Here is a 24375-nt window from a genome sequence, read left to right as displayed (position 1 = left end):
AAAATATGAAGCAGTTAATTTCAACCAAAAAATTGTTGCAATTGAAAGCTTGATTTTACTGATTACTGTTGCTCTAACTTGACTTGGTACCAGGATGTCCTACCACAGAGTAGGTAACCTGTCGAAAATATATGAACTCCTCAATAAGTCGGTAATATGAAAATAGTGTAGTTACCTGATCCATTCATTTAAAATATCTAAACGTTCTGATATCTTAAAAATGGTAAACCATTAAGGAAATACCGAATGTAATGATATTGTTGCTGTGAAATGGTTTCAAAAGAAGACAAATGCCGTTACAAATTACAATCATAAAATCTTATTTTACCCGAACAAATGTATAAAAAGATATTTGTGATATACTAAAACAGCAAACCAACAACATTTGGCGAAAATTTTTTATTTGATATATATGTTTACTTACAAGGTTTGAAGCGCCGTTAATCCTCTAAACAGATTGTTTTCCAATGTCGAAATTCGATTGCTGCTAAGGCTCCTGAAAAATAACATTTTTGGAAATTTATTTCTGCTATTGTTTTCCTTATTCAGAAATACAAACATCTTGAAGTCAAAATATAAGTCAACTGGGCAAATGTAGAGATGCTTGAAAATTGTTAATACATTGCATACATACTCACAGAAGTTTGTGATACAATAAATAGTACTTATGCATATATGAACTTAAAGGATTATCTTTTTTTTTTTTTTAATTTTTATTTTCTTATCCAACATATATAATATACAACAGTACAGTTATCAAACAGTAAGCTCATATATATGAATGTAATATAATACAACCTATCAGAAAATGTATAGAACTTGAAAATAACATTTTTTTGGGATTTTATAATTGTATCTTAATAAAAAGGACATACAAAAAAAAGTATAGAGAATTAATAAATAAAAGAATTAAAAGATGATTAAGAAAAAAAAAACAAAAAAAATAAAAAAAAAAACAAACAAAAAAACAAAAACAAAAACAAAAAACAAATATAAAAAAAAAAAAAAAAAAAAAATTAGTTTGATGTCTGCTAATTTTGTATTGTTGCTAATCCATCAAATTATCCTGTAAAGCCTCTTGGTAAATGCACCAAGCTTGATTAAACTTGTCAAAACATTTATTTTTAATTGATATCTTCTTCTCCAAAATATAATGATGCTTTATTTTTTCAATCAATGCTGTTAAACTTAATTCTCCTTTAAAATATCGTGTATTATATATATATTGTTTAATCCAGAGAAAAATATTGTTTTGGGGGTCACCTTTGTACATTCGTGATAAATTTGCAAACAAAAAAATATCTTGTGTAAATGGTATACTAATACCATTCTGGAGAAACCACATTTCAGTTTGCTCAATAAATTGTTGTACATAATAACATTCCCACAGTATATGTTCAATTGATTCAAGTTCAGTGTTACAAAAAGTACAATATGGGTTTTGCACTATCCCAATTTTGTTTAAAAACGTATTTGTTGCCAGAATTTTATGATTAATTCTATACTGAAGCCATTGTAGCTTAGTATTTTTTGTAATAGCAAATGGTAATTGAAAAATCTTTTTCCAGTTTTGATTTTCTAAAACTAAAATTGCTTCCCATCTTTTTACTCCTGTAGGAACAGTGTTGATTTTGTTTAGCACCAAATACATATCTTTAGATCCCTTTTTACTTAAATGATTATCTTATTGGCCATATTTCACAACAGTTATCGCGAAACTTAGGTTGGTAGACTTTATGTGGGATCTTCTGACAACAAGGAAGGATACCCATATTTAATCATGTCAAAATAAAATGGCAATATGTTTAGGCTAGTTTGAATGCAAAAAAAAACATGTCAGAAAGGATATTGGCAAAGACAATCGGCCATTTTTTTTTCAAGTCCGTTAAGATTTTTTTTTCAAATGAACCCAAAATAATCATTAATGCAGTGATGGTATTTTGCATTTCTGTTTTTTTTTACCAACTATAGTACATTTTCATTTCATGGCCTTTTATGACTTGCTACTCGATGTCGGTTTTGGTCATTGTTAAGGGTCATATGCTGACCTAACGATGCTAACTTCTACGTTATAATGTTTCTGGTGGATAGTTATCTCATTGTCAATCATACCAAATCATCTTCTTTGTATATTGATCTCAATTTGAACATAATTTGTCTATCTCTTCTCATGATTACAATCTTGTCATTTTAAGATAAAAGACAACCTCTGTATCGCTCAAAATCAAATCTACAACACCAGGTCACATTTTAAAATAGACCAAAACACAAACAACAACATACAAAATTAAAGACTGAGCAACACGATCACCGCTGCCGACCCCCGACCCCTGATCTCCCTTCTAAAAAAAAAAAAGACAAGAAAAAAAAGGAAAAAACATGTTGACTTCAGATCTTCCTCTTCATAAGGCATCCGTCGTGTTACTCATGTAAGTACACACCCTGCGACGAGTCTAATTCAGAAGGGAACATTTGGTGAAAAAGGCGGACGAGTTGGCAAAACTAATTTTACTTTGCAATAATAAATAAAAGGAGATAATGATTTAATGGGACAGAAAATCAGCAACACCTGAAGGCATATTTGATTTTTTAATCAGTTTTGTAAGAACCGTCCAACCTTATCAAATATGAACATCTGTGTGGATATTTAATTCTCACTCTCATATAACATTTTCTAAATTAATATATATATATATGCAGTATATTTTTGATATTAATCAAACGTTGAAAATAGTAGGCAACTGGAAGCGGGTTGAAATTACATCAATATTGACAAATGGTACAAGGACACAGTTATCGTCCTATAACTATATACAGTGTGAAATTTGCATTTTTTTATACCCTTTCCAAATTTCTTTCTTGATATTTAATGCATGAAATATTAAGATACTGTCAAAATCGTTTTAAGAAAGAGCAGGTGCGATTTTTTCAATTTGAATTCATGTTGACAGTAACAATACGAAAGTCTCTTGTATGAACTGCTGTAAAATAAATCTACGATAAACCTGAAAACACTAATTTAAATCCCATTGTCTGTTAATATCAGTTAAGTTGAGATGAATGTTAGGATATAACAGATACAATAATTAACATATCAACATAAGAAAAAAAAACCAAGTATAACATATTTTGGTATCCCAAAACGGCGTATATCTTAAATAGTGAACATAAAGGTAAATTATGCTACACAGAGGAACAAGTGATCCGTATGCTGGAGTTTCTAATTGACAACATAATTGTTGAATTTGGAGGTAGAATTTTTCAACAAGTTGTCGGCATTCCTATGGGAACAAAATGTGTGCCTCTCCTTGTCGACCTCTCTTTATTTTCATATGAATCGGAGTTCCTTAAGACACTTGTCAAAAACAGGAAAATCAAAAAAGCACCTCATTTACTTTCATTTTCAGATATATTGATGTTGTTCTTTCCATTAACAATCCTAGTTTTTCTGATTGGGTTCCATTAATATATCCCCCGAACTAGAAATTAAAGAAACAACAGACACGGCTTCTTCCGCCTCAATTTTAGACGTATACCTCGAATATGACATACACGGTCATTTCAGTGCCAGAATCTATGACAGATGAGACGATTTAAATTTTGAAATTATCAATATCCCCCATCTTTGTAGCAATATACTAACTTCACGTGCATATCGGATATACATTTCCCAACGAATTCGGTATTCAAGTGCATGCAGCAACTACTCAGACTTTGTAAAATGTCACCAGTGTCAGAGCAGAAAGTTGATGAACTAGGGGTATATCAATGAACGTCTCGTCCTTTTTCTAAAAAAGTTCATAGAAAGGCAACACGAGCTTGTTGAAAAACATTCTGTATGAACTTCACAAATTATACACGATGGTTTTAAAGAATAGATTCTTGGTACTGACATTGTTTATCGTCTAAATAACGTGTTATATTATTATTCCCTCATTTGTCTTTGAAACATCACTTTTACTGTTTAGTCTGTTTTTGACGTGGCTCTGTATTGATACATCCCGTAATTATGTTATTGTTCTATGATAATTTTTGTATTCATGTCCTTTAATTTTGCCAATAGGCTTTGTCTATATCCCTTTTTATCAATATATAATAGATTTTTATGCGATAGTCATACAAGTGAGAAGTTAAGCTAGCTTGAAAGCAATGTTTAATCCACCATTTTCTACATCAGAAAATGCCTGTACAAAGTCAGGAATATGACAATTGTTGTCCATTCGTTTGATGTGTTTTAGCCTTTCATTTTGCCATTTGATTAGGGACCTTCCGTTTTTGAATTTTCCTCGGAGTTAGTATTTTTTTGAGTTTACTTATTGACATACAAGTAAGTGGTTTCTGTTTCTTCGAACATTTATCAAGAAGTATTTCTCTGATAATTGCGAGGAGGCAAGTTTTCATTCGAAATCTTCTTAAATAATTGAAATCTATTTATTTTCTAATCGGAACCAATATAAAAAGTAAAAAACAAAATTCTTATTGTAAAGATTAAGAGATGAGGAGGTGCATAGTTAAGGTTTAAATAATGTTGGTGTTTAATTTTGGTTATATCCAACTCCTGTCAATTTAATGATTTGGAGTCCTTATTACATAATTATACAGATATCTAGCCTCATACATCAGAATGTAATTCTCTGTCTTGAATGTCCCTTTATCTTATCATTTAATGAATGCAACTTTCGCTGCATAAGTTATATTAGTCGAAATAGTTTCTGACAAATTGTGGCATTTTGTGTGCTGGCGAAAACTTTATCCCGTTTAATTAAATTGTATGAAAGTCTCGAATTTAAAAAGAAAGTATACACTCGATGACTGGTGACTGAAGAAAATACGAAGATAAAAATAAAGAACATTTCCAATTAAATAAATAGAACTCTTTATTTTTATTTTATTGTAAACTAGAGAAACTTCTCATTTCAGCGATATTTAATGTTATACAAGTATCTTCATTAACAATTTCACCAATATGGTTCCGCAAAATATGATGCCATGAAAAAACTGTATATTGCACCCTATCTGTTTGGTCTGTAGGTACACTAACCAGGAACATATGGGGACTTTTGATCTCTGTTTGGTCTGTAGGTACACTAACCAGGAACATATGGGGACTTTTGATCTCTGTTTGGTCTGTAGGTACACTAACCAGGAACATATGGGGACTTTTGATCTCTGTTTGGTCTGTAGGTACTCTAACCAGGAACATATGGGGACTTTTGATATCTGTTTGGTCTGTAGGTACAATAAACCAGGAACATACGGGGACTGTTGTTATCTGTTTGGTCTGTAGGTGCAATAAATCAGGAACATACGGGGACTTTTGGTATCTGTTTGGTCTGTAGGTACAGTTAACAAGGAACATACGGGGACTTTTGTTATCTGTTTGGTGGGAATTTAATATGATAAATGTGAATACACAAAACAAATATCTCAGAACTTTATCGCAATATATCGATTTGTTCATATATGTTTACATAGAACCTAGTTCAGTACCCTACAATATGTCATATTCAGCTGACCTTAAACTGTCTTATGAATCTAATGACATAACTAATAACTGTCTTATTTGAATATTTAAAATTTTAATATTAAATACAGTAAAAAATTAAATCAAAATTTACTTATGTTTAAAAAAAGTGCAAAAAGAAAATTATAAATAACTATAGATATTCTGTTGCTTTATTGATCTTTGTTTTTTTATTTTTGGACTAAATACAAGAAATTCAATTTAAAGTAGTCCAAAATTCAAAGATTTTATTGTCTGAAAATATGTCATGCTAATAAAATGCACAAATAGATAGCATCAAACCGATAATAATATTCCGTATTTGTTAAGAATTTCGTCATCACTGCTTATATAAACTAGCTTGTCATAAAAGAATACCGAGCAACCTCTCCACTGCCAAAATCCCTTTAAGTTATATCAGTACTCCAATAACAAAAAAATGAATGTTCATATTTACAATTTTTTGAGTTGTACACTTGATATGCCACTGCTGATTGACGTTTCGTCCCCGATGGTATCACCAGCCCAGTTGTCAGCACTTCAGCGTTGACATGCATATCAATTATATGGTCATTTTAATAAATTTCATGTTGACAAAACTTTAAATTTTTCGAAAAAAACTAAGGATTTTCTTATCCCAGGAATAGATTACCGTAGCCGTATTTAGCACATCTTTTTTTGGAATTCCGGGTCCTCAATGCTCTTCAACTTTGTACTTGTTTGGCTTTATAACTATTTTGATCTGAGCGTCACTGATGAGTTTTTTGTAGACGAAACGCGCGTCTGGCGTATTAGACTATAATACTGGTGACTTTGATAACTATTATATGCAATACCAAATAAAATTGACACAAACATGACAAATTTATAGATCTTTTGTAGAAAATTGCAACTGTTATTGAAAAAGATCATTAAAATCATTGCAAAAGCCAACCAGTAACACAGGACGATCAAGATTTTAACAATGTTGTCAGAGAGTCAAATCTTTATTGTAATAAAAAAAAAATGTACTACTTATAAAACAGTGCAAATGTGTAGCTTCAGATCGATAATTCTATTCCTAAAAGCAAGGTGTGGTATATATTTCAAGAAGATCTGCAGTACTTAAATATCTTATCCTTATTAGATAACTGATACAGAATAACCTTACCATTGACACAACTCATATTACCGAAAGTTATTCTAACAAATCAATAAAATAGATCGCAACGTCTAGATTTTTAAATTCTTGAAAATGGTACACTTTACATGTAATATCAAATTTATAAATCTAGGTAGAAACATTTCAAAGAAGAAAAAAATTAATAGAACAAAACTAAATCATTGCGACAGCAAACTAGCAATACATGAGGCAACATTAGTTTTATAAAATCATGGAACCGTGAAACAACGAAAGATTTTCTTTTGTAATTTGATCGTTGTACAGGTACCTTCAAAATAACATTTTTGAATTGTAGATGTGCATAAGATACATAATTTCATTAATGCAAACACATTGACTTAAAAAGGGAAAATCAATGGTTTATTTAAAAATTACATATTAAAGGTCTTCAATAAAATTTTCCAAATTCTGATATTCTTATTATTGGCATAAGGGTACAACGCACATTTAGTTTCGATTATTATCCAACAAAACACATGAAAGTGACAAACAATGATTATGTGTGATGCCCATGGATTCAACAATATAATTAAAAAGAATAGTGACATGATATTTTCTGTTTTTCGAATGACATGCAGACATAGAACGTGTAATACTGGGACTTTTTAACAACCTCAAACAACACTTTGTTCCGCCAATTTCCCTAAGGAAACCAGAGTTGGGGTCTCGGGTGCCATGCCATGAGTTCATCATAGGTCACAGGTGTGCTGTACAGGTGATTGAATTGCGCAATTTCAAGTCTCGTTTGAAGTTGTCAACTTCAGGTGTCAAGTCACTTGGGTGATCGATAAGACATAGTTATTACGCAATATTACGTCATATATTCCGACTTTGTGTACTACAGTAACATCATTGGTGTAGGTTTTGTTGAGGGCACATGTGCGGTAGGAGTATATTATTGTTACAGTTATACAGATAAAACTACCTGTTGTTTAATGAATACCTGAAGTACGGTCGTACAATACCATATGCACCACCGAATAAATACCCAACCATTTCTGATAACTAATAAACAACCTGCATATAGACCTAATTTTTAATTGCTTTTAAGAATATGTAGATATAAAAATGTTTTTTCAGATGTATTTTTTTTAATTGACTTGAGATGGAAAAGTAATATTCCTGTATGCATGCAAGTCTATAATTTCATAAGAAATTGTTAGACATAAAGCTCATAATTTATAATAGAAAAGATACAAAAACTGGGTTTTAAGCTTGGATGAACGGCAATTACCCTCCCCCTTTCCCTCCGTTCCTTCCAACAGTGGCGGGGCAAAACTCTGTTTTGCTACATACCCTTATTGTTGACATTTTTTAAAATTCAAAATCAATACTAGTACATGAAATTTACTGACTTACTTTTAGACTATTAGCCTATCAAAACAAACTGTTTGTCAGTCTCATTTATTTACCCACCACCACCACACACACACATAATTTTTGTATAAAGAGCATAAAAAGTAAACAAGGAAATGATACGAAAATGTGAATAATAAATCTTTTACATTCTTATATTGAACATCGAATATAATAATTTACAACTATCTAGTTGATAAAGAATCATATGATGAACACCATTTCTTTTTGAAATAGAAATTTAATAAAAAATGAAGAAACATGTTTTTTAGAATAATATTCATTAATTTAATCCAAAAAAAAATTGTGTAACGTCTCCTTAAGGCTTTCTTGTAAATTCAATATCACCAATCTCAACGTCCTTATCTTTTATTTCTTAAAAATTGTAAACTTCAGATGCAATACCAAATTCATAAGGAAATGACTGTGCCAAATCAGTAATATGACAGTTGTAATCATTTCGTTTGACGTGTTTAAGCTTTGATTTTGCCATTTGATAAGAGACTTTCCGATTTGAATTTTCTTTGGAGTTTGGTATTTTTGTTTTTGTGTTTTAACTTTTAAGTCATTTAGAAAAGCAGGTGAAGACATTTTCAACCTGTCACAGACTTAGAATTAATTACTTACTTATCAAAGTAAGAGGTCCGAGCCGTGCTGATTGACCACATGTGTGTTTAACATGTGCCGTTGAATGCATTTGTCTTGTGTGGCTGACCATGTTTCAGTGGTCAGTATGGACACTATGTTTTACGATCTTTCTGTGAATTGTATGCAATCAATTAGTAAGTTTGTCAATGGCGATCGACTATGAATGAAGTAATTATACCAATGTTCCTCACAACATTGCAAAATAGAAGTTCTAAACGCGTAAGTCGAAGCGAAACTGACCAAAACATGTCCAAAAATTAAAGCTTGAGCTATACGACCCACCACCCTAAGACTGAAGGAGAAAAGAAAACAATGTTGTACGGAAATTCATCAACAAAACATTTCCAACATCTGGCACCCGTCATGTTACTTTACAAAATCACGGATAAGTGAAATCCATCAATAAATCGCAAAATACAAAACGATGGGTATAAGTTAAACGTTCACTCCTTAGGATATCAACAGATACAAAATCATCGGTACATATTATTATCTTTATCAACCCTAAGACAGAATCAAATACAAAACCATCGGTACATGTTAATTGTATAACCCAAAGACATCACCAAATACAAAACCATCGGTTGATGTTAATTGTATAACCCAAAGACATCACCAAATACAAAACCGTCGGTACATGTTAACTGTATAACCCAAGTACATCACCAAATACAAAATCATCGGCACATGTCAATTGTATAACCCAAAGACATCACAAATACAAAATCATCGGTACATGTTAATTGTATAATCCTACAACATCACCAAATACAAAATCATCGGTACATGTTACTTCTCTTACCCTAAGACATCACCAAAAACAAAACCATCGGTACATGTTAATTGTATAAGACGTCACCAAATACAAAACCATCGGTACATGTTAATTGTATAACCCAAAAACATCACCAAATACAAAACCATCAGTACATGTTAACTGTATAACCCAAGTACATCACCAAATACAAAATCATCGGTACATGTTTATTGTATAACCCAAAGACATCACAAATACAAAATCATCGGTACATGTTAATTGTATAATCCTAAAACATCACCAAATACAAAATCATCGGTACATGTTACTTCTCTTACCCTAAGACATCACCAAATACAAAACCATCGGTACATTTTAATTGTATAACCCAACGACATCACCAAATACAAAATCATCGGTACATGTTAATTGTATAACCCAAAGACATCATCAAATACAGAGCCATCGGTATATGTTAATTGTATAAACCAAAGACATCATCAAATACAAAGCCATCGGTATATGTAAATTGTATAATCCAAAGACATCATCAAATACCAATACATCGGTATATGTTAACTGTATAACCCAAGACATCATCAAATACAAAACCATCGGTACATGTTAATTGTATAACCCAAAGACATCATCAAATACAAAGCCATCGGTATATGTTAATTGTATAACCCAAAGACTTCATCAAATACAAAATCATCGGTACATGTTAATTGTATAACACAAAGACATCACCAAATACAAAACCATCGGTACATGTAAATTGTATAACACTTAGACATTATCAAATACAAAGCCATCGGTATATGTTAATTGTATAACCCAAAGACATAATCAAATACAAAATCATCGGTACATGTTAATTGTATAACCCTAAGACATCATCAAATACAAAACCATCGGTATATGTTAATTGTATAACCCTAAGACATCATCAAATACTAAGCCATCGGTACATGTTAATTGTATAGCCCAAAGGCATCATCAAATACAAAATCATCGGTACATGTTCATTGTATAACACAAAGATATCATCAAATACAAAACCATTGGTATATGTTAATTGTATAACCCTAAGACATCATCAAATACAAAGCCATCGGTACATGTTAATTGTATAACCCAAAGACAACACCAAATGCAAAACCATCAGGACATGTTACTTTTCTTACCCTAAGACATCATCATATACTAAACAATCAGTTAATTTGATTCACTTACCATAGGAATTAACAGAGGGTACACATTTAAATGAAATCAAGATATTATGACAAATAGTACTTTTACTGGTTGGAACAACACAAACATTGAAAAACAAAATAACCACAGAGTGCATCTCTCACAAGCAAGACAAGGATCTTAATGAAACTGATCTCTGGAAAGGAGTAGGTCCGGTAAGGGCCGATTTTTGCCTCAAATTTTAGCTTCATCTAACAAAAGTTTTTGGGCACTTTTTAAACACGTAAGTGTCTATTTCAATTGATGCGATCAGTTTATGTGAAAGATTTTAACTGATTTAGTCATTACATACGCGCTGATTCAAGCTTAAATATGAAAAATCTATCAAATATGCCAAAAAACGTCACTTTTCAGATGGTTTTTGTCCAAAATGAAAGTGGCCGCATCCGTGTTCATCATCAACCTTTATATATGTTTTAGATTATCATCAAATACAACTTACATTTCAATATTATGAATGAACACGAATGCGGCCACTTTCATTTTAGACGGAAACCGTCTAAAAATTAACCAAAATGCTAAAGTTTTGAAGATTTCAGTAATTTAGCATGACTTAATGATGCTAGTACGCAATATTTGTGCATTGTTTTGTCAAAAACAGTTCATATTTTTGTAGCAGAAGCATTTTACTTTCCAAAACATAGTTTAAAGATTACATTTTCACAATTTTGTAAAACTCCTATATTTTGGGGGCCAAAAAGGGGACTTACTGAACCTACTCCTTTGTGTTGAATCTTTGAATATGTTAAAACATTTCCTCCGTTTAGTAAATACGTAAGAGTTTTTAGTAAATAATTGTAATTCAACACGAGGGAGTATGCATACCTTGTTGTGAAAATACTTAATTTTATAGAATACACAGAATCAACCATTTCATAATTTCAAAGCACCCTTTGTATCTGCATTAATCTAAATTTGAACTTGAAATTTGTTTTCGTACACGTTAATAGCGGAATACAATCAATATTAAATCAACATGATCAAAAGATTTCGATATTTAAATACAATCCCTCTATTTTAAGTCAGAATATGCTTAGGTGTCTTTCTGAAAATGACTTTTTGTATCTTTATTAATCTAAATTTGAACTTTAATACATTTACAATGTTTGGGAATTATTTTTCGTACAAGTTAATAGCGAAATCCAATCAATATTAAATCAGATTATTTCGACGTTTGAATACGATCCCTCTATGTTTAGTTAGAATTTTGCTTAGATGTCGGTAAAGACGACTTTTTGAAAATGTCGAATGAGAAAACTCAATGAGATAAAAATACAAAAGTCATCGAGGGGAAACATAACGGATTAAGATGTGTGCTAAAAACATAATAAGCTCTAATACGACTTTTGTTACAAAAGAAATTTGATAATTTATACAAAACTATCAATGATCTGTCATTATTTTTACAAATAATCCGATATGACAAAAGACATCTCATGGTGAGTTCTTGACTTGGGACAGGCACTATGACAGAGTCGCAAAAATAACAAATGTTCACTATATATTAAACTTCTCCTTTTCATTTCGATGGTTAGATTAACAAATAGTGTTAAAAAGAAAATGAAATGTGCCAGAAAACTTTTAAATCCTACAAACGGTGTCGGTGTTGATATTATTTGAGTCAAATGTTTTTTGTTAATTGTCTTTTGATATTTGATTGATTATGTATTCATTGCGCAGTAATACAACTTTTTTTTTTTTTGATGTGGATTAGAAAAAGTCTTTGAATTAACAAATCGTCTTGAAATTACAGTACAGTCCGTGTAACGTAAAAGTTAACAATACGAACGATGCCCGAACCATGTACGGACGATGCCCGAACGATGTACGTACGCTTCTCGAACGATGTACGAATGCAAACGAAACGCTGACCGAACGTTGTACGGACGCTGAACAAATGATGTACGAACGAAACCATGTACCATAAACCATACCATAAACGATAACATAAGCGCCCTTCTATCGTATATCGTATGATCTTGCGTACATCGTTTCATTTAGCGTATACCGTATCGTTTAGCGTACATCGTTTCGTTTAGCGTATATCGTATCGTTTAAGCGTACATCGTTTCTTGTCGTGCATAGTTTAGCGTACATGTTTTTTTTAAATATAAAACAAAAATTGTATTTTGTTTAATCTTTTGATATAGCTGATAATATGTGTAAAATTTAGATTGGATACATGCTTTAGTTTTAATTAATAATTTAATCTGACTCGATCTTGATCCAACATTATTTACATAAAAAGTTTGAAAAATATACACTGAAATAAATTTAAACAAATTAAAAGATACAATTATGATTTGTTTTAGCCGTAGAAAAATGTGTGAGTAAACTACAGTCTGCAGAGAATTCAGTCATTTTTTTTTTTGAAAATAGCCTAAGGAATCACCATTTTTTTTCTTTAAATGAACAATGTATTTTAGATGGAATTCGGAATTAATCTAATGTTCTTACAAAAGTATATTCGGGGTCTTAAGGTTGACTTTTTGTTTAAATTTGTTAAGTATTTTTATGTATTCTCTTTTATAGCATGTATTTTAAAATCGACTGAATAGCAGTTTTATCTATATGTCGTAATTAAACCATATGTTTTTAGATTAAAGATATTTTTATTCATTTTAAAATCAGACGAGAAAAAAAAAACAATTATTCGAAAAATTTCAAATAAAAACAATTTCTCGTATGTGCCTTGTGGCACCGTTAAAGTCCACAATTCCTCTAAAGTCCACAACACCGCTAAAGTCCACAACAATTTGCCGCTAAAGTCCACAACGCCGCTAAAGTCCACAAACTTTCCGCTAAAGTCCACAAAATGACCTCCGCTAAAGTCCACAAGAAAACACCGTTAAAGTCCACAATAACAAGTTACGCTAAAGTCCACAAAAAAAGCACCGTTAAAGTCCATACATTTTTTTTTCATTGACAGAAAACATCAATTCGTTATTTTAATCCCGTCAGTACAATACCATGCATGGACTTTTCTTCTCGGTAGTTATTTGTTTACCAGTTTGATGAATGAAAACAAGTACGGTATCTGTAGATGATTTTGTTCCATTAATTTGATCTTTGTATGATGATTATGATGGCTAATGTGGACATTATTTTTAAAAGTTCGTAAATTCGTTAGTCATTAATTTATTTCATTATTACTGCATTCTTGAAGTACTGTTTTTCTTTTTCTTCTTATTCGTTGTATATAATCACTTTTTTTGGCGTAACTAATGTACAAATCACACGTGCCTCCTATTCTATAACATTTGAACGGCATTCATTCGGACAGCTATCTTGATTTTACATTAAACAAAATAAATACTAAGTAAATGAATCCCAAAAGGTCCCCTGTCACAAAACCTTTGACAAACTTTTTACGTTAGTAATTTCGGTGTTGGCTATAGAAAACAACGAAAAATAATGTGCTATAATTTTCAGAACAGAAATATGAAGCCAGTATGATAAATTCTAAATAAAAATGAAAATGTGCTATGCTTTAAATTATATTTTTATCGATAAGTATCGGATATCGATGCGTTGAATGGGTGTCTACTATTATTAAGGGCATGTAGTTTAAAACCTTCAAAAAGAGTAAAAACAAGATTAGTTTTTCGAAAACATCAGCATAATGTCAAATCCCTTTGCAAAATGAACATTTGGATATTTTAAACTATAAGGTAAAGAGCAATGCAAAAATCATCAAAACAAAGCGGTCGAATGTTGGTCTATAAAAATGTCACAGCATCGCTAATTTGACGTTCACTATATATACAATATTATAGGCAACTTAACTATTTTTGCGATATGGTGATTTTGAAACGCATCTATTTTACGCAGAGAATACATAAAACATGAATTTATATTATATTTTTGATTTATCTACGTTGAAATGCGTTCCTCTTTCCAATATAACATTATTTTTTCAACAAAACCTGATTTGAGTATAATATTTCAATGAGACAGCAACTCAACAATAAATATAATATATATCTAAACCACTCTTCTGGAGTCCAAAGTGGAATTTTAAATAGTACTTGCATCATACTTGTATAACATTACTATCAGTTAATTAGTTGTTAGGTTACTGTCTGATCTCGCAAACCTGACATTTTATGGTCATTATTGTTTGCATCTAATTGCACCAATGCATTAAAAAGATATAAACGCGACACCATACGAGAGTCGTTATTTTACATAAACTATTAGTATTTTTTTTTTCTTTAACCAAAACGAAATACGAAACCACTTCTCGCAATTCGCTTTTGAGTTGTTGTGCTTGTCTTTGGACAAAATATAGCCTTGTTTCAAAAACAAAACGTATAAGAGTAATATATAAAACTGAACTAGAGTGAAGAGTTGGGAAGTAGGAATTCCGAATTTAAATTGAATGTTCTAAATCTTAGTGTATTTCTGATATTATACAAATATAGCCTTTGTATGAGGTCGATACAAGGATATATTGACCTGAAAGAAGTATATTGACTGAGGACGAAGTCCGAGGTCGATATACTTCTTTGGGTCGATATATCCTGTATTGACCTCATACAAAGACTATAACTGTTATATTATTAATTTCAGACCATTATGCATATTTGTATCAAAATCGTCATTTGATTTTGTTTGAATTTTATACATCATATTGTCTCCTTGACAATAACAACATATTAGTTGTTATTTAATTATTTTGTTTGTTTGTTTGACATCTTAGGTATTTGAAGACTTTTTTCGTCAAATAATCGATCACAGATACCATTTGTTTCAAAACGTTTAACGATATCATGAAATTCATTACATGACGTCACAAAGAAAATCGGTTTTTAGATATTCTAAAAATAACCGTGCAATATGCTCTGTGCAATATGCTTTTTGTTATCCGCCGTTTTCTCTCTACCTTCGAAAATATAGTTTAACATGTGACTATCCCTAAACGAATCAAATTTGTTAAAATATACGAATTAATAATATATGATTGTACAGACTCAAAAATGTCTTTGTTTTGCTGAAATGAAAGGTCACCGTCACCAACCAATAAAAGCAAAATGGATATAATAGTAGATCTTTCTAATTTTGAAAACAATATTTCTCTTGCTTCGTTGATAAAAGGGCACTTAAAAATAGTGAATACTATCCTCAACAGAATGACCACAGCTGCTTGCGGGATCGGGTTTAATATTGATAAGGTTTACATCTGCATTTGAATAACTGCACCATATTTCTCAACTGCACTGGTATTAAACTGATAACCGTAACTGGAATTACGACTATCCCAATATGGCGACGGCAGTTATAGGTAAAATCTTAACAGCCATTTTTCTAAAATGTAGCATGTTTTTGTCAACAGTTACAAAACTGCAAGGTTTTTCTATACCATTACATCATATTTGAATCGTAACGGTGCACTGGAATTGTCTAAGCACTTTGAAAATTGCCGTTGGAAAATACTGCCAAGATCTGTTACAGAATAAGGTTGTCAAAGTTGAGAAAAACGCTTGGTACTTTTATATACTTTTTGGAAAGATAGAAAAACACTATAATTTTCGTCAGAACTTAAAGATTCTTCGATATGTCCCATTGTCCTCTGAATATATTTAAAGATGAATAATAGTAGTGTCATAATGAGAATTCTGCCGCAAGACCATTTTCCATGCAGAAATCCTACATCAGACCCCAAATTTGGGCCCCCGGGATGCAAATGGGTCTTGAGTGAGTCGGGGATGCTGAAAAAGTGCTTGGAGGTAATAATTCACCAAAATAGATTAAAAAATTTGGAAATCCAATAAATCATGAATTCTGAATCTTTTCAAAAGATGGATCAACATATCCGATTGCTAGGTCCCGTGCGGGAAGAGAGCGACGAGGAAGTGAGAAAGAGGGCACAAGCTCAAAGGGAGGCCAGACGCGAGCCGATTCTGAGGTGGCGCGACCTGTCTTGGGAAATATTCCAAGTCGTGGAGGTCAAGGAGACGAAAAGCCAGTGCGGGGAGGGTATGATTCTGACGTTGGAGAGGAAAGGGGTAAAGACCAAAGTCTGGGCGTGCAGCAGGATGATCTGGGAATTGCGGCGAATATCGCAGCAAAAGTGGCACCTGCTCAAGATCGATAATTATGGGATGAAGAAGTCAAAGAAGAGCGGGTATGACTACTTTGACTTTGAAGTGGTAATTTGAGAGGGGGCGTGGGAGAATCCTTTTCTGATGGGGAAACCCATCGGAAAAAGATACTTGAGGACTGGGATCAGCGAGGGTCTTGGGAATGCTTGGCTAGACTTTCGCTGAATGGGGGCGATGGCTGGCGTAGTCGATCCTTTCCATCGTAGTAATTCTTCAGACAGACGGCAAAGGTACCATCTTCACCCGGGAGCTGAGACTGATAGGATCTGGCCAAGCGGAGAGTATCGCGATGCTTCATCTTCTTCTTGGCGATTCGCTTGGTGATCAGCGAGAGCACTAGAGTGGTCGTAGCACTCAAGCATGCGAGGGATCCAAGGGGGAGGGACGCCGCGACACCAACCCCGGTCAAGGCCGATCCCATGGTGCCGCTGGTGAGCAATAGACTACTGATCGAGGCCGCAGCCAGGACGATGGAGACTACCTTATCAAGTCGCTTATAGATCCGAAGCATGCGGGAATATTTCTGGACCTCGGATTCTAGGAAATCCTCGAGTCTGCTATCTACTTCATCATCCATTTATTTATAGGAGCATGCCGAGCAGGGGTACGTTCTTGAAGGGGCTATTAGGACCTAAGATCAGGCCGGAACCATCGTGGAATTGCTGACCCCGTTTTAGGTAGAGGCCGTCACCTTGGATAATGCGGGCATTGGACGGTTTGAGGTAGAGACCTTTGCCGCTAGGTTTCACCATGCACACACATCCACCACGCTTCAAATACAACCCAGAGCCGATGGCTTTGGAGATAGCAGTGCTACCCAAACCACTCAAAGCACCCACTCCGAGGGCAGGTAAAATGGTCTTGGCTACCATGGGAAGGGCTCTCATAGCCAGTCCGGCCAGCATGGGGAGGAAACCACCTACTTTCTGCATATTCTCCTTCAGTTGGGTGGCACTCAGCTCCAGATTCATACCACCGGAGCCTTTCTGGAGAAGCTTGGTAATCTTTTGGATTTGACGGGTGGTGAGAAGCATCGCGTGCTCCCCTCGAAGATTTGCATGGGATAGGCGGATGGTGACGGGGCAACCCTTCTTGGCTGCCCTTTGCAGCTTATCAGCTTGACCTTTCGTTAAGTTCAAACCATATTCTTGGTAAGTCATTTATCTATACTTCGCGAAGATGAAAGCGTATAGTGAGATGCTCACCGCGTAGATCGATGGGGCGACCGTCTTGATCGGTGAGATAAGTCTGCATACGATTGATCGTCCTCAGAGTCATGGGTAGGTAGACTAGGTTTTTTGGATTTTGGAGGATCTTCATGCCGGGGTCGACGCCTGGGAAGAAGCTATAGATGGTGGACTGCTGGGAGCCATTGACGAAGCTACCATGGATGATATCACTATTCACCATGATGCTATTGATGCTGATGATATTGACGATGCGCTCACCCTCTCTGTAGCCATTCGTGGATCTGTCGTGAGCATACATCTTACGATCAAACCCCAGCACGTCAGCGATGCTATTGTCGACGTCGAAATCCACTTGATAGGTCGTGGCCTGGGTGAGCGTTGCTCTCAGGGTCGCGCGATTTGCATCGATGATGATCTTTTTCTTGTGCTTGTTGAGCAGCATCTGGCGCTGAATCTCCTCATTGATGTTGTTGATGCCATAGGAGCCGGTGCTCAGGGTGATGGGAAACCAGCGACGGCCGTTATTGGGGGAGTAGCGTAGGGAATTATTGGCTTCATGAATGTTGGGGATAGAGTAGTACGTCTCCAGATTCACCAAAGCCATCTCGTAGTCCTTGTCTTTACGTAGCTGCAGGGGTGGATTGAGCCGGGTCAGGATTCGGCTACCGGTGCCGGATACAATGAAGGAGAACCCCTGCTTGGGCTCGGTATTGGTGGCGATTTTTTGCAAAAGTGAAGCGTTCATTTATATAATCATCCTCAGAAGACGACGTTCATCTTCCGGCCATCGGATTCGAACTGGAGGATTCGATCGGAGATGATCAGGGCGAAGGCTTCGGTGGCGGCAGGTACGTTGCGCTCAAATTCGGCTCGGATCTGGATATCCACGGTGGATTCCTTCAAGCGCTCGGACTGATGACTCACGTCGATCACGAAGAGAGGGTAGAGATCGATGAAGTCGGAGGGATTGACGCCACCATTGCTGAGCAGACTTTCCATGCTATGGAAATGCTTGCGGAAATCAGCAGCCTGCTTGAAGACTCTGGCGACCTTATTCTGGGTGAAGCTGGCATCGTAATCCACGGCGGGATAGCGCTCTGCATTGAGGGTCACGTGGATATTTCGCAATCGGCAGTGATCGAAAACGGCGGCATTATGCGTCTGATCATTGCTCCTATCCGTCTGGAAGGCGACGATGATCCATCGAGGTTTCTCGCGTCCGCTTTTGGCAGCCAGGCGCCAGTTGAATTGAGTGGTCTGGGGCACGGCTATGGAATCGCACTGCCTCATGCGAAATCCGCAGTCGATCTTGGACTTACTCTGGATGGTCTTATAGAGCCGCAGCTTGTCTTGATCGGAGGGGGTGACGTGGGGGACGAACCACGATACCTTGCTCAAGACTACTTTGGCTACGTCGTTGACGGCAGCAGCTCTTAGCACTGCATTGGCATCCGAATCGCGCACCAGAGAGAGCTCGTGCTTGAATCCATAAACGATCTTTTCGTAGTCGGCGGCAAATCCAAAGATATGCTTAAGGGGAATAGCGAAGGAGAATGACCCCTTGGAAAGGGGTTTGGTGATGATATATCCATGCCGAGCTGCGAATCCGGTATTTTCCGCTTCGGCATCGGCAGTGGAATCCTTGAACCATAGCTGGTTGAGTCCCTGGGATTTGGAGAAGTCGTCGGGGTAGGTGAGCATCCCCAGCATGGTGGTGGCGACGCCTGGATCGTTGAGATGCTCGATCTGCTGGCCGGAGAGTCGGTAGCTGATGCTGCGGAAGAGAAACATCACTCCATTATGAGCGAGCGATACGAGATCACCGTTGACGTAGGCGGTCCCGTCGTTTTTCTGAAGCTTGCCTTCGACTAAGAGGTAGCTCTCGGCGGGATGGAGAAACTCGTCCTGGGTCTCGATATTAATGCGGATTTCGGCACCGGCATTATTGAGCTGGGCGCCGGCTTGGGGCTCATATTCGTGGACCTGATACTCCTGGAGACTTTCATCGAAGGTTAGTTCTTCAGTGATGGAGAGAATTTCAGCCATTGCGTATTTATTTATAGCGCTGGACGAAGTCGTGGATGGTGGCGATGCCAGCGCCTGAGATGAGATTATTCAGGCGGGCTCGCTGCTGCGAGGTCCTTTGCTTCGGGATCTTGCTGGGGGCGTGTTGCTTTGGGATCTTGCTGCGGCGCGATACTTTCTCTACGACGTGGTCGACGGCCTTGGAAGCTCCCTTCTCGACTCCCTTGATAGCAGCATTGGTGGCAGCGCTCATGGCTTTGCTTCCTAAGGTCTTAGCGGTGGAGGAGGTAAATACGCGCCCGAGAAGCTTCGTGGCGACGTCGAATAGTCCTCGACCACCCACCACATACTTCCGACGATATCCTTGATTAATCAATAGAGGCATAATTTATTTATAGGAGCTGACGATGCAGCTGAACGTACTCGCCATGGTCGACGTGCCCCAGACGCTTCATGGCGTCGAGGATGGCCACCATCTCGTTGCGTACTCCATTGTTCCCAGCTCGATAGGCAGCGGCGCACAGATCCAGACGATCTAGCAAAGGGTCGAAGTCGTTGGGGAGAAATACGGCCGGCATACCGCTGCCAAATTTATCTTGCTTATAGATGTGTGATACGATCTCCTTCCATTTGTAGCTTCTGTTCGCTTTTGGGGTCCTCGATAGGATGGAATTTCCTTGATACATGGCACCCGATGCTCGCAAGATCTCGCCATAGGTCATCAGATCTTCGGGATCATACGATTCGGGACGCTTCATCACCATCAGCTCCCATAGGCCGGGGGTCCCTTTGTAGCGCACCCCATCCACTAAAATATCATCACCTTCGAAGTTGACGGGTAAGCCCCCGATCATGATCGTATTGCCTTCCACTCTCAGCCCAAACGTGTAGTCGGCGTTCGGAGTCATGCTGAGCTTGAGAAACTTCTGAGCCCGAGGTCCGAGGATAGTATTCATGGGTGGTTCGATGGGAAGTGGTTCGGGAGGCGGGGGTAGGGCTGGCACTGGTGCAGGTAGTTCTTCGATCTTTTGAGTGATCTGGGAAGCTGCTGCCTTCTGAGCCTCTACCACGGGCTTGAAGACCTTGGTGAGATCTCGGTCCAGGTCGATATTGCTGAGACGATGCTGCAGGTTGCTCGCTTGAATAGCCCGCTTCGTATCCTGCAGCTCTTTAGCGAGCGCCTCGCGCTGCTTTGGATCAGTGATCTTGATGAACGTCATTTATTTATAGCAGCATTTGGAGGTTTGGTCGTGACGAACCCAGAATGGTGATGGGGAATAAATTTCCGGAGAAAAAAAAATCTCTGGAAATTTTCTTGCGCCGAACGCCTCCGAACGCCCCTAAGCGTTTGAACGAACGCTCCTAAGCGTTTGAACGAACGCCCCTAAGCGTTTGGTGCCTCCCGCATCGGTCTTCACCCGGTCTGCATGGATGCTTGCACTCGATACCTTTCTTCATCTTGGTATGGCAGAGTGGTTGTGGGGACCTTGGGGGATGATTGAGATGCCTCGTGCATTGGTCTTTACCCGGGTGGCATGGATGCATGCACTGACTGCCACGAACAGTTTTGATGGTGCACTGCGGTTGCGGTTCTCGTGGACGTCTCCGGCGGCGAGAGAAGTGATTATAATTCCTTCCTGCAAAATCTTCAGGATCCATACGTTGCGCGAATTTTTCAGCACCGCATCTGCAGCAGAGGAAACCTGGGATACCCGTATAGCCAATAAATACGTCATACCACTCATGCTCGCACTCAGGGGTTGGGGCCGGGGGTGGTGGTGGAGGATCTAAAGCATCCAAATCTTCTTGATTCTCCAGAAAAAATTCTTCCATCATTCTATATATATTAGACTACGTAGAATTCATCTAAATTGCATCGATATTTTCCCGCCGCCTTGGGACTCGAGAGATCGATGGTCAAGAAGCCGTAGGGTTTTGACCAGCAATGGTTGCATAGCTCATCGAACTGCTCCTTAGTGAGATCGTTGCAATGATCCCGACGCAGATGATCTCGATTCTTATCGTCCTGCTTGAAGAGGCAGATGAAGTTGGCATTCTCCCGGATCGATTGTCGGGGTAGCTTGAAGTAGTTTTGGCAGAGGTAGAAGCAGTCGACGTTATTATGGCGGCCGCGCACGTAGTAGTCCTCGCACTTGCTTTGCTTGCTCAGCATCAAGTCGTCGAAGACCATGAGATTCTTACGGTTGGGATCGAGCTGGCGAGGGTCGGGCACATCATTCCCTTGCTCGAAGAAGAACGGCTCGATGCTGACCGACCGAGTCGATGGCTTCAACGTTTCAAGCGCATCGATCAGTGAGTAGGGGCACTTCTCCTTGATGGAGATGAGCGTGCGGATATCTTCCTTCGAGAACCCTTTCGCCAGCGCCCGTTGCAGCAGTTGGTAGATGGGCTGGTGAAGAGACTTCCCAAAGACGTAAAGTCGATCGTAGTCGAGCCATCCGTCGCGCAGGAGGAGGTTATTCAGCAGCGTCGTCTTGCCGCAGTCGGACTTCCCGATGATGAGGCCCCGGATCGATCGATTGGGGAGGAGGAAGTGATTGGTCCTCGTGGGAGCACTATCGCTATAAGAGATATCTTCGATGTCCATTTATATAAAATAATGATCTACTGCGTGAAATGCCGTAGGAAGACGGATACGGTAGGATTGGAAGAGGTGATAACCAGCAATGGGCGGCGGCGGAAGGTGGGGACCTGCACCGTCTGCGGGGCTAGGAAGTCGCAGTTCGTAGCGGCTAAGGGGGCTGGACTCATGAATAAGCTGATCAATCGAATGCCCGTCGAAATGCATCTGCCAGGGCATAATTTCACCGGCCCGGGGACCAACCTGAGCAAGCGCTTGAATGCTGATGGCACTCCCAAGGCCTGGTCGAGACCCATCAATCGAGTCGATCAAGCAGCCTACCACCACGATCTCTGCTATGCCAAGCATAAGGATACGGCCGCTCGCAATTCCATCTGCGATAAGACGATGCTAACCTCGCTCGACGCCATGTCCAATCCCACTGCACGGGAACGTACGGATCGAAGCATCGTCAGACCCATCATTGGCACCAAGGCACGATTTGGATTGGGAGTAGGAAAAAAAAAAGTGCGTTGGTCGGACGAGCTAGCCGAAGAGCTGCATAAGCCAGTCCGACGCAAATTCCAGAAGCGTCGCGTGGTGGTGGGCGGAGTGGACAAGACCTGGGCCGCCGATCTCGTAGATATGAGCGCCTTCTCCCGCGATAATCGAGGCTTCAAATATCTCTTGAGCATCATCGACGTCTTCTCCAAGTACGGATGGCTGGTGCCGCTCAAGGATAAGAAAGGATCCACGGTTCGGGATGCCTTTCGGACCGTCTTCAAGGATCGCACGCCGAAGAAGCTATGGACCGATAAGGGCACGGAATTTTATAATCGTGAGGTGAAGGATCTGCTCCAAAAGCACGACGTCGAGCTCTACTCCACTGAGAATGAGGAAAAGTCGAGCGTCGTCGAGCGCTGGAATCGCACCATGAAGGAGAAAATGTTCAAATATTTCTCAGCCAATTCGACGCGCGCCTACCTCCCCGTCTTGGACGATCTCGTCCGCCAGTATAATACCACCAAGCATCGATCTATCAAGATGACTCCCACCGCTGCCAGCCAGAAGCAGCACGAGGCCAAGGTCTTCTGGAATCTCTACGGCTATCTCCCACCCATGCAGCCTCAGCGATTCAACGTTGGCGATAAAGTCCGGATCACCAAGAAGAAGGGCACTTTCGAGAAAGGCTATACACCTCGCTGGACAGAAGAAGTCTTCACCATTTCCCAGGCTCTAGGGACGCAGCCACCCACCTATCGCCTCAAGGATTTCAACGACGAGGAGATCCAGGGATCCTTCTACGAGCCGGAGCTCCAGCGCACCGACCAGGACGTTTATCGGATCGAGAAGATTTTGCGACGACGAACCCGAGGTGGGGTGAAAGAGGCCTTCGTAAAGTGGAAAGGATATCCCAAGGAATTCAACTCTTGGATCAAGCAATCCGACCTGGAATAAGCCTCCTATCAGTAATCTTTCCGGTCCCTTGAGAGAGACCAGAAAGGCTATGGGGAGATCAGCCCCGGTTGGAGGCGTGCCAACCTTCAAGCGTTGTCTTGATTGAGTCAATGGAACGATCATGATCATCAATTTCGCTCACCCGTCGTTTGGACCTACTAGACTTGATCTTCTTTTCTAGGTCGTTTATCCTGGACTGCATGCTTGCCACCAGCTCCTGCCAATTCTTAGCATACCATCCCTTGGTGACCGGCTCATCTGACCGGCTTCCCTCTGGCAGATTGCGGATCGCATGCCCTTGCATATCCAAGTCGATGCTCATCTTACCACCATTGGT

At 38.1% G+C, this 24375-nt stretch overlaps 3 protein-coding genes across 3 annotated transcripts; 1 reads left to right on the top strand and 2 right to left on the bottom strand.

Annotated features, from left to right (window-relative positions):
• Positions 1-18733: 18733 nt before the first annotated feature.
• LOC139493054 (uncharacterized) lies at positions 18734-20020 on the bottom strand. Its single transcript, XM_071281195.1, has one exon. The coding sequence runs from the start codon at positions 20018-20020 to the stop codon at positions 18734-18736; it is 1287 nt and encodes a 428-aa protein (XP_071137296.1).
• A 371-nt stretch (positions 20021-20391) lies between these two features.
• Positions 20392-21219, bottom strand: LOC139493053 (uncharacterized). The gene has a single exon (XM_071281194.1). The coding sequence runs from the start codon at positions 21217-21219 to the stop codon at positions 20392-20394; it is 828 nt and encodes a 275-aa protein (XP_071137295.1).
• Positions 21220-23624: 2405 nt separating this feature from the next.
• On the top strand, positions 23625-24038 carry LOC139493052 (M-phase phosphoprotein 8-like). The gene has a single exon (XM_071281193.1). The coding sequence runs from the start codon at positions 23625-23627 to the stop codon at positions 24036-24038; it is 414 nt and encodes a 137-aa protein (XP_071137294.1).
• Positions 24039-24375: the final 337 nt, after the last annotated feature.

Source organism: Mytilus edulis, chromosome 10, assembly GCF_963676685.1.
Source record: "Mytilus edulis chromosome 10, xbMytEdul2.2, whole genome shotgun sequence".
In the NCBI taxonomy this organism is placed as follows: Eukaryota; Metazoa; Mollusca; class Bivalvia; order Mytilida; family Mytilidae; genus Mytilus; species Mytilus edulis.
This window is presented reverse-complemented; position numbering and strand designations above follow the sequence as displayed.

What these genes read in the sequence shown, in the direction of transcription:
- LOC139493054 (XM_071281195.1), bottom strand. Translation starts at nt 20,020, where the DNA reads ATGGCTGAAATTCTCTCCATCACTGAAGAACTAACCTTCGATGAAAGT.
- LOC139493053 (XM_071281194.1), bottom strand. Translation starts at nt 21,219, where the DNA reads ATGACGTTCATCAAGATCACTGATCCAAAGCAGCGCGAGGCGCTCGCT.
- LOC139493052 (XM_071281193.1), top strand. Translation starts at nt 23,625, where the DNA reads ATGACTCCCACCGCTGCCAGCCAGAAGCAGCACGAGGCCAAGGTCTTC.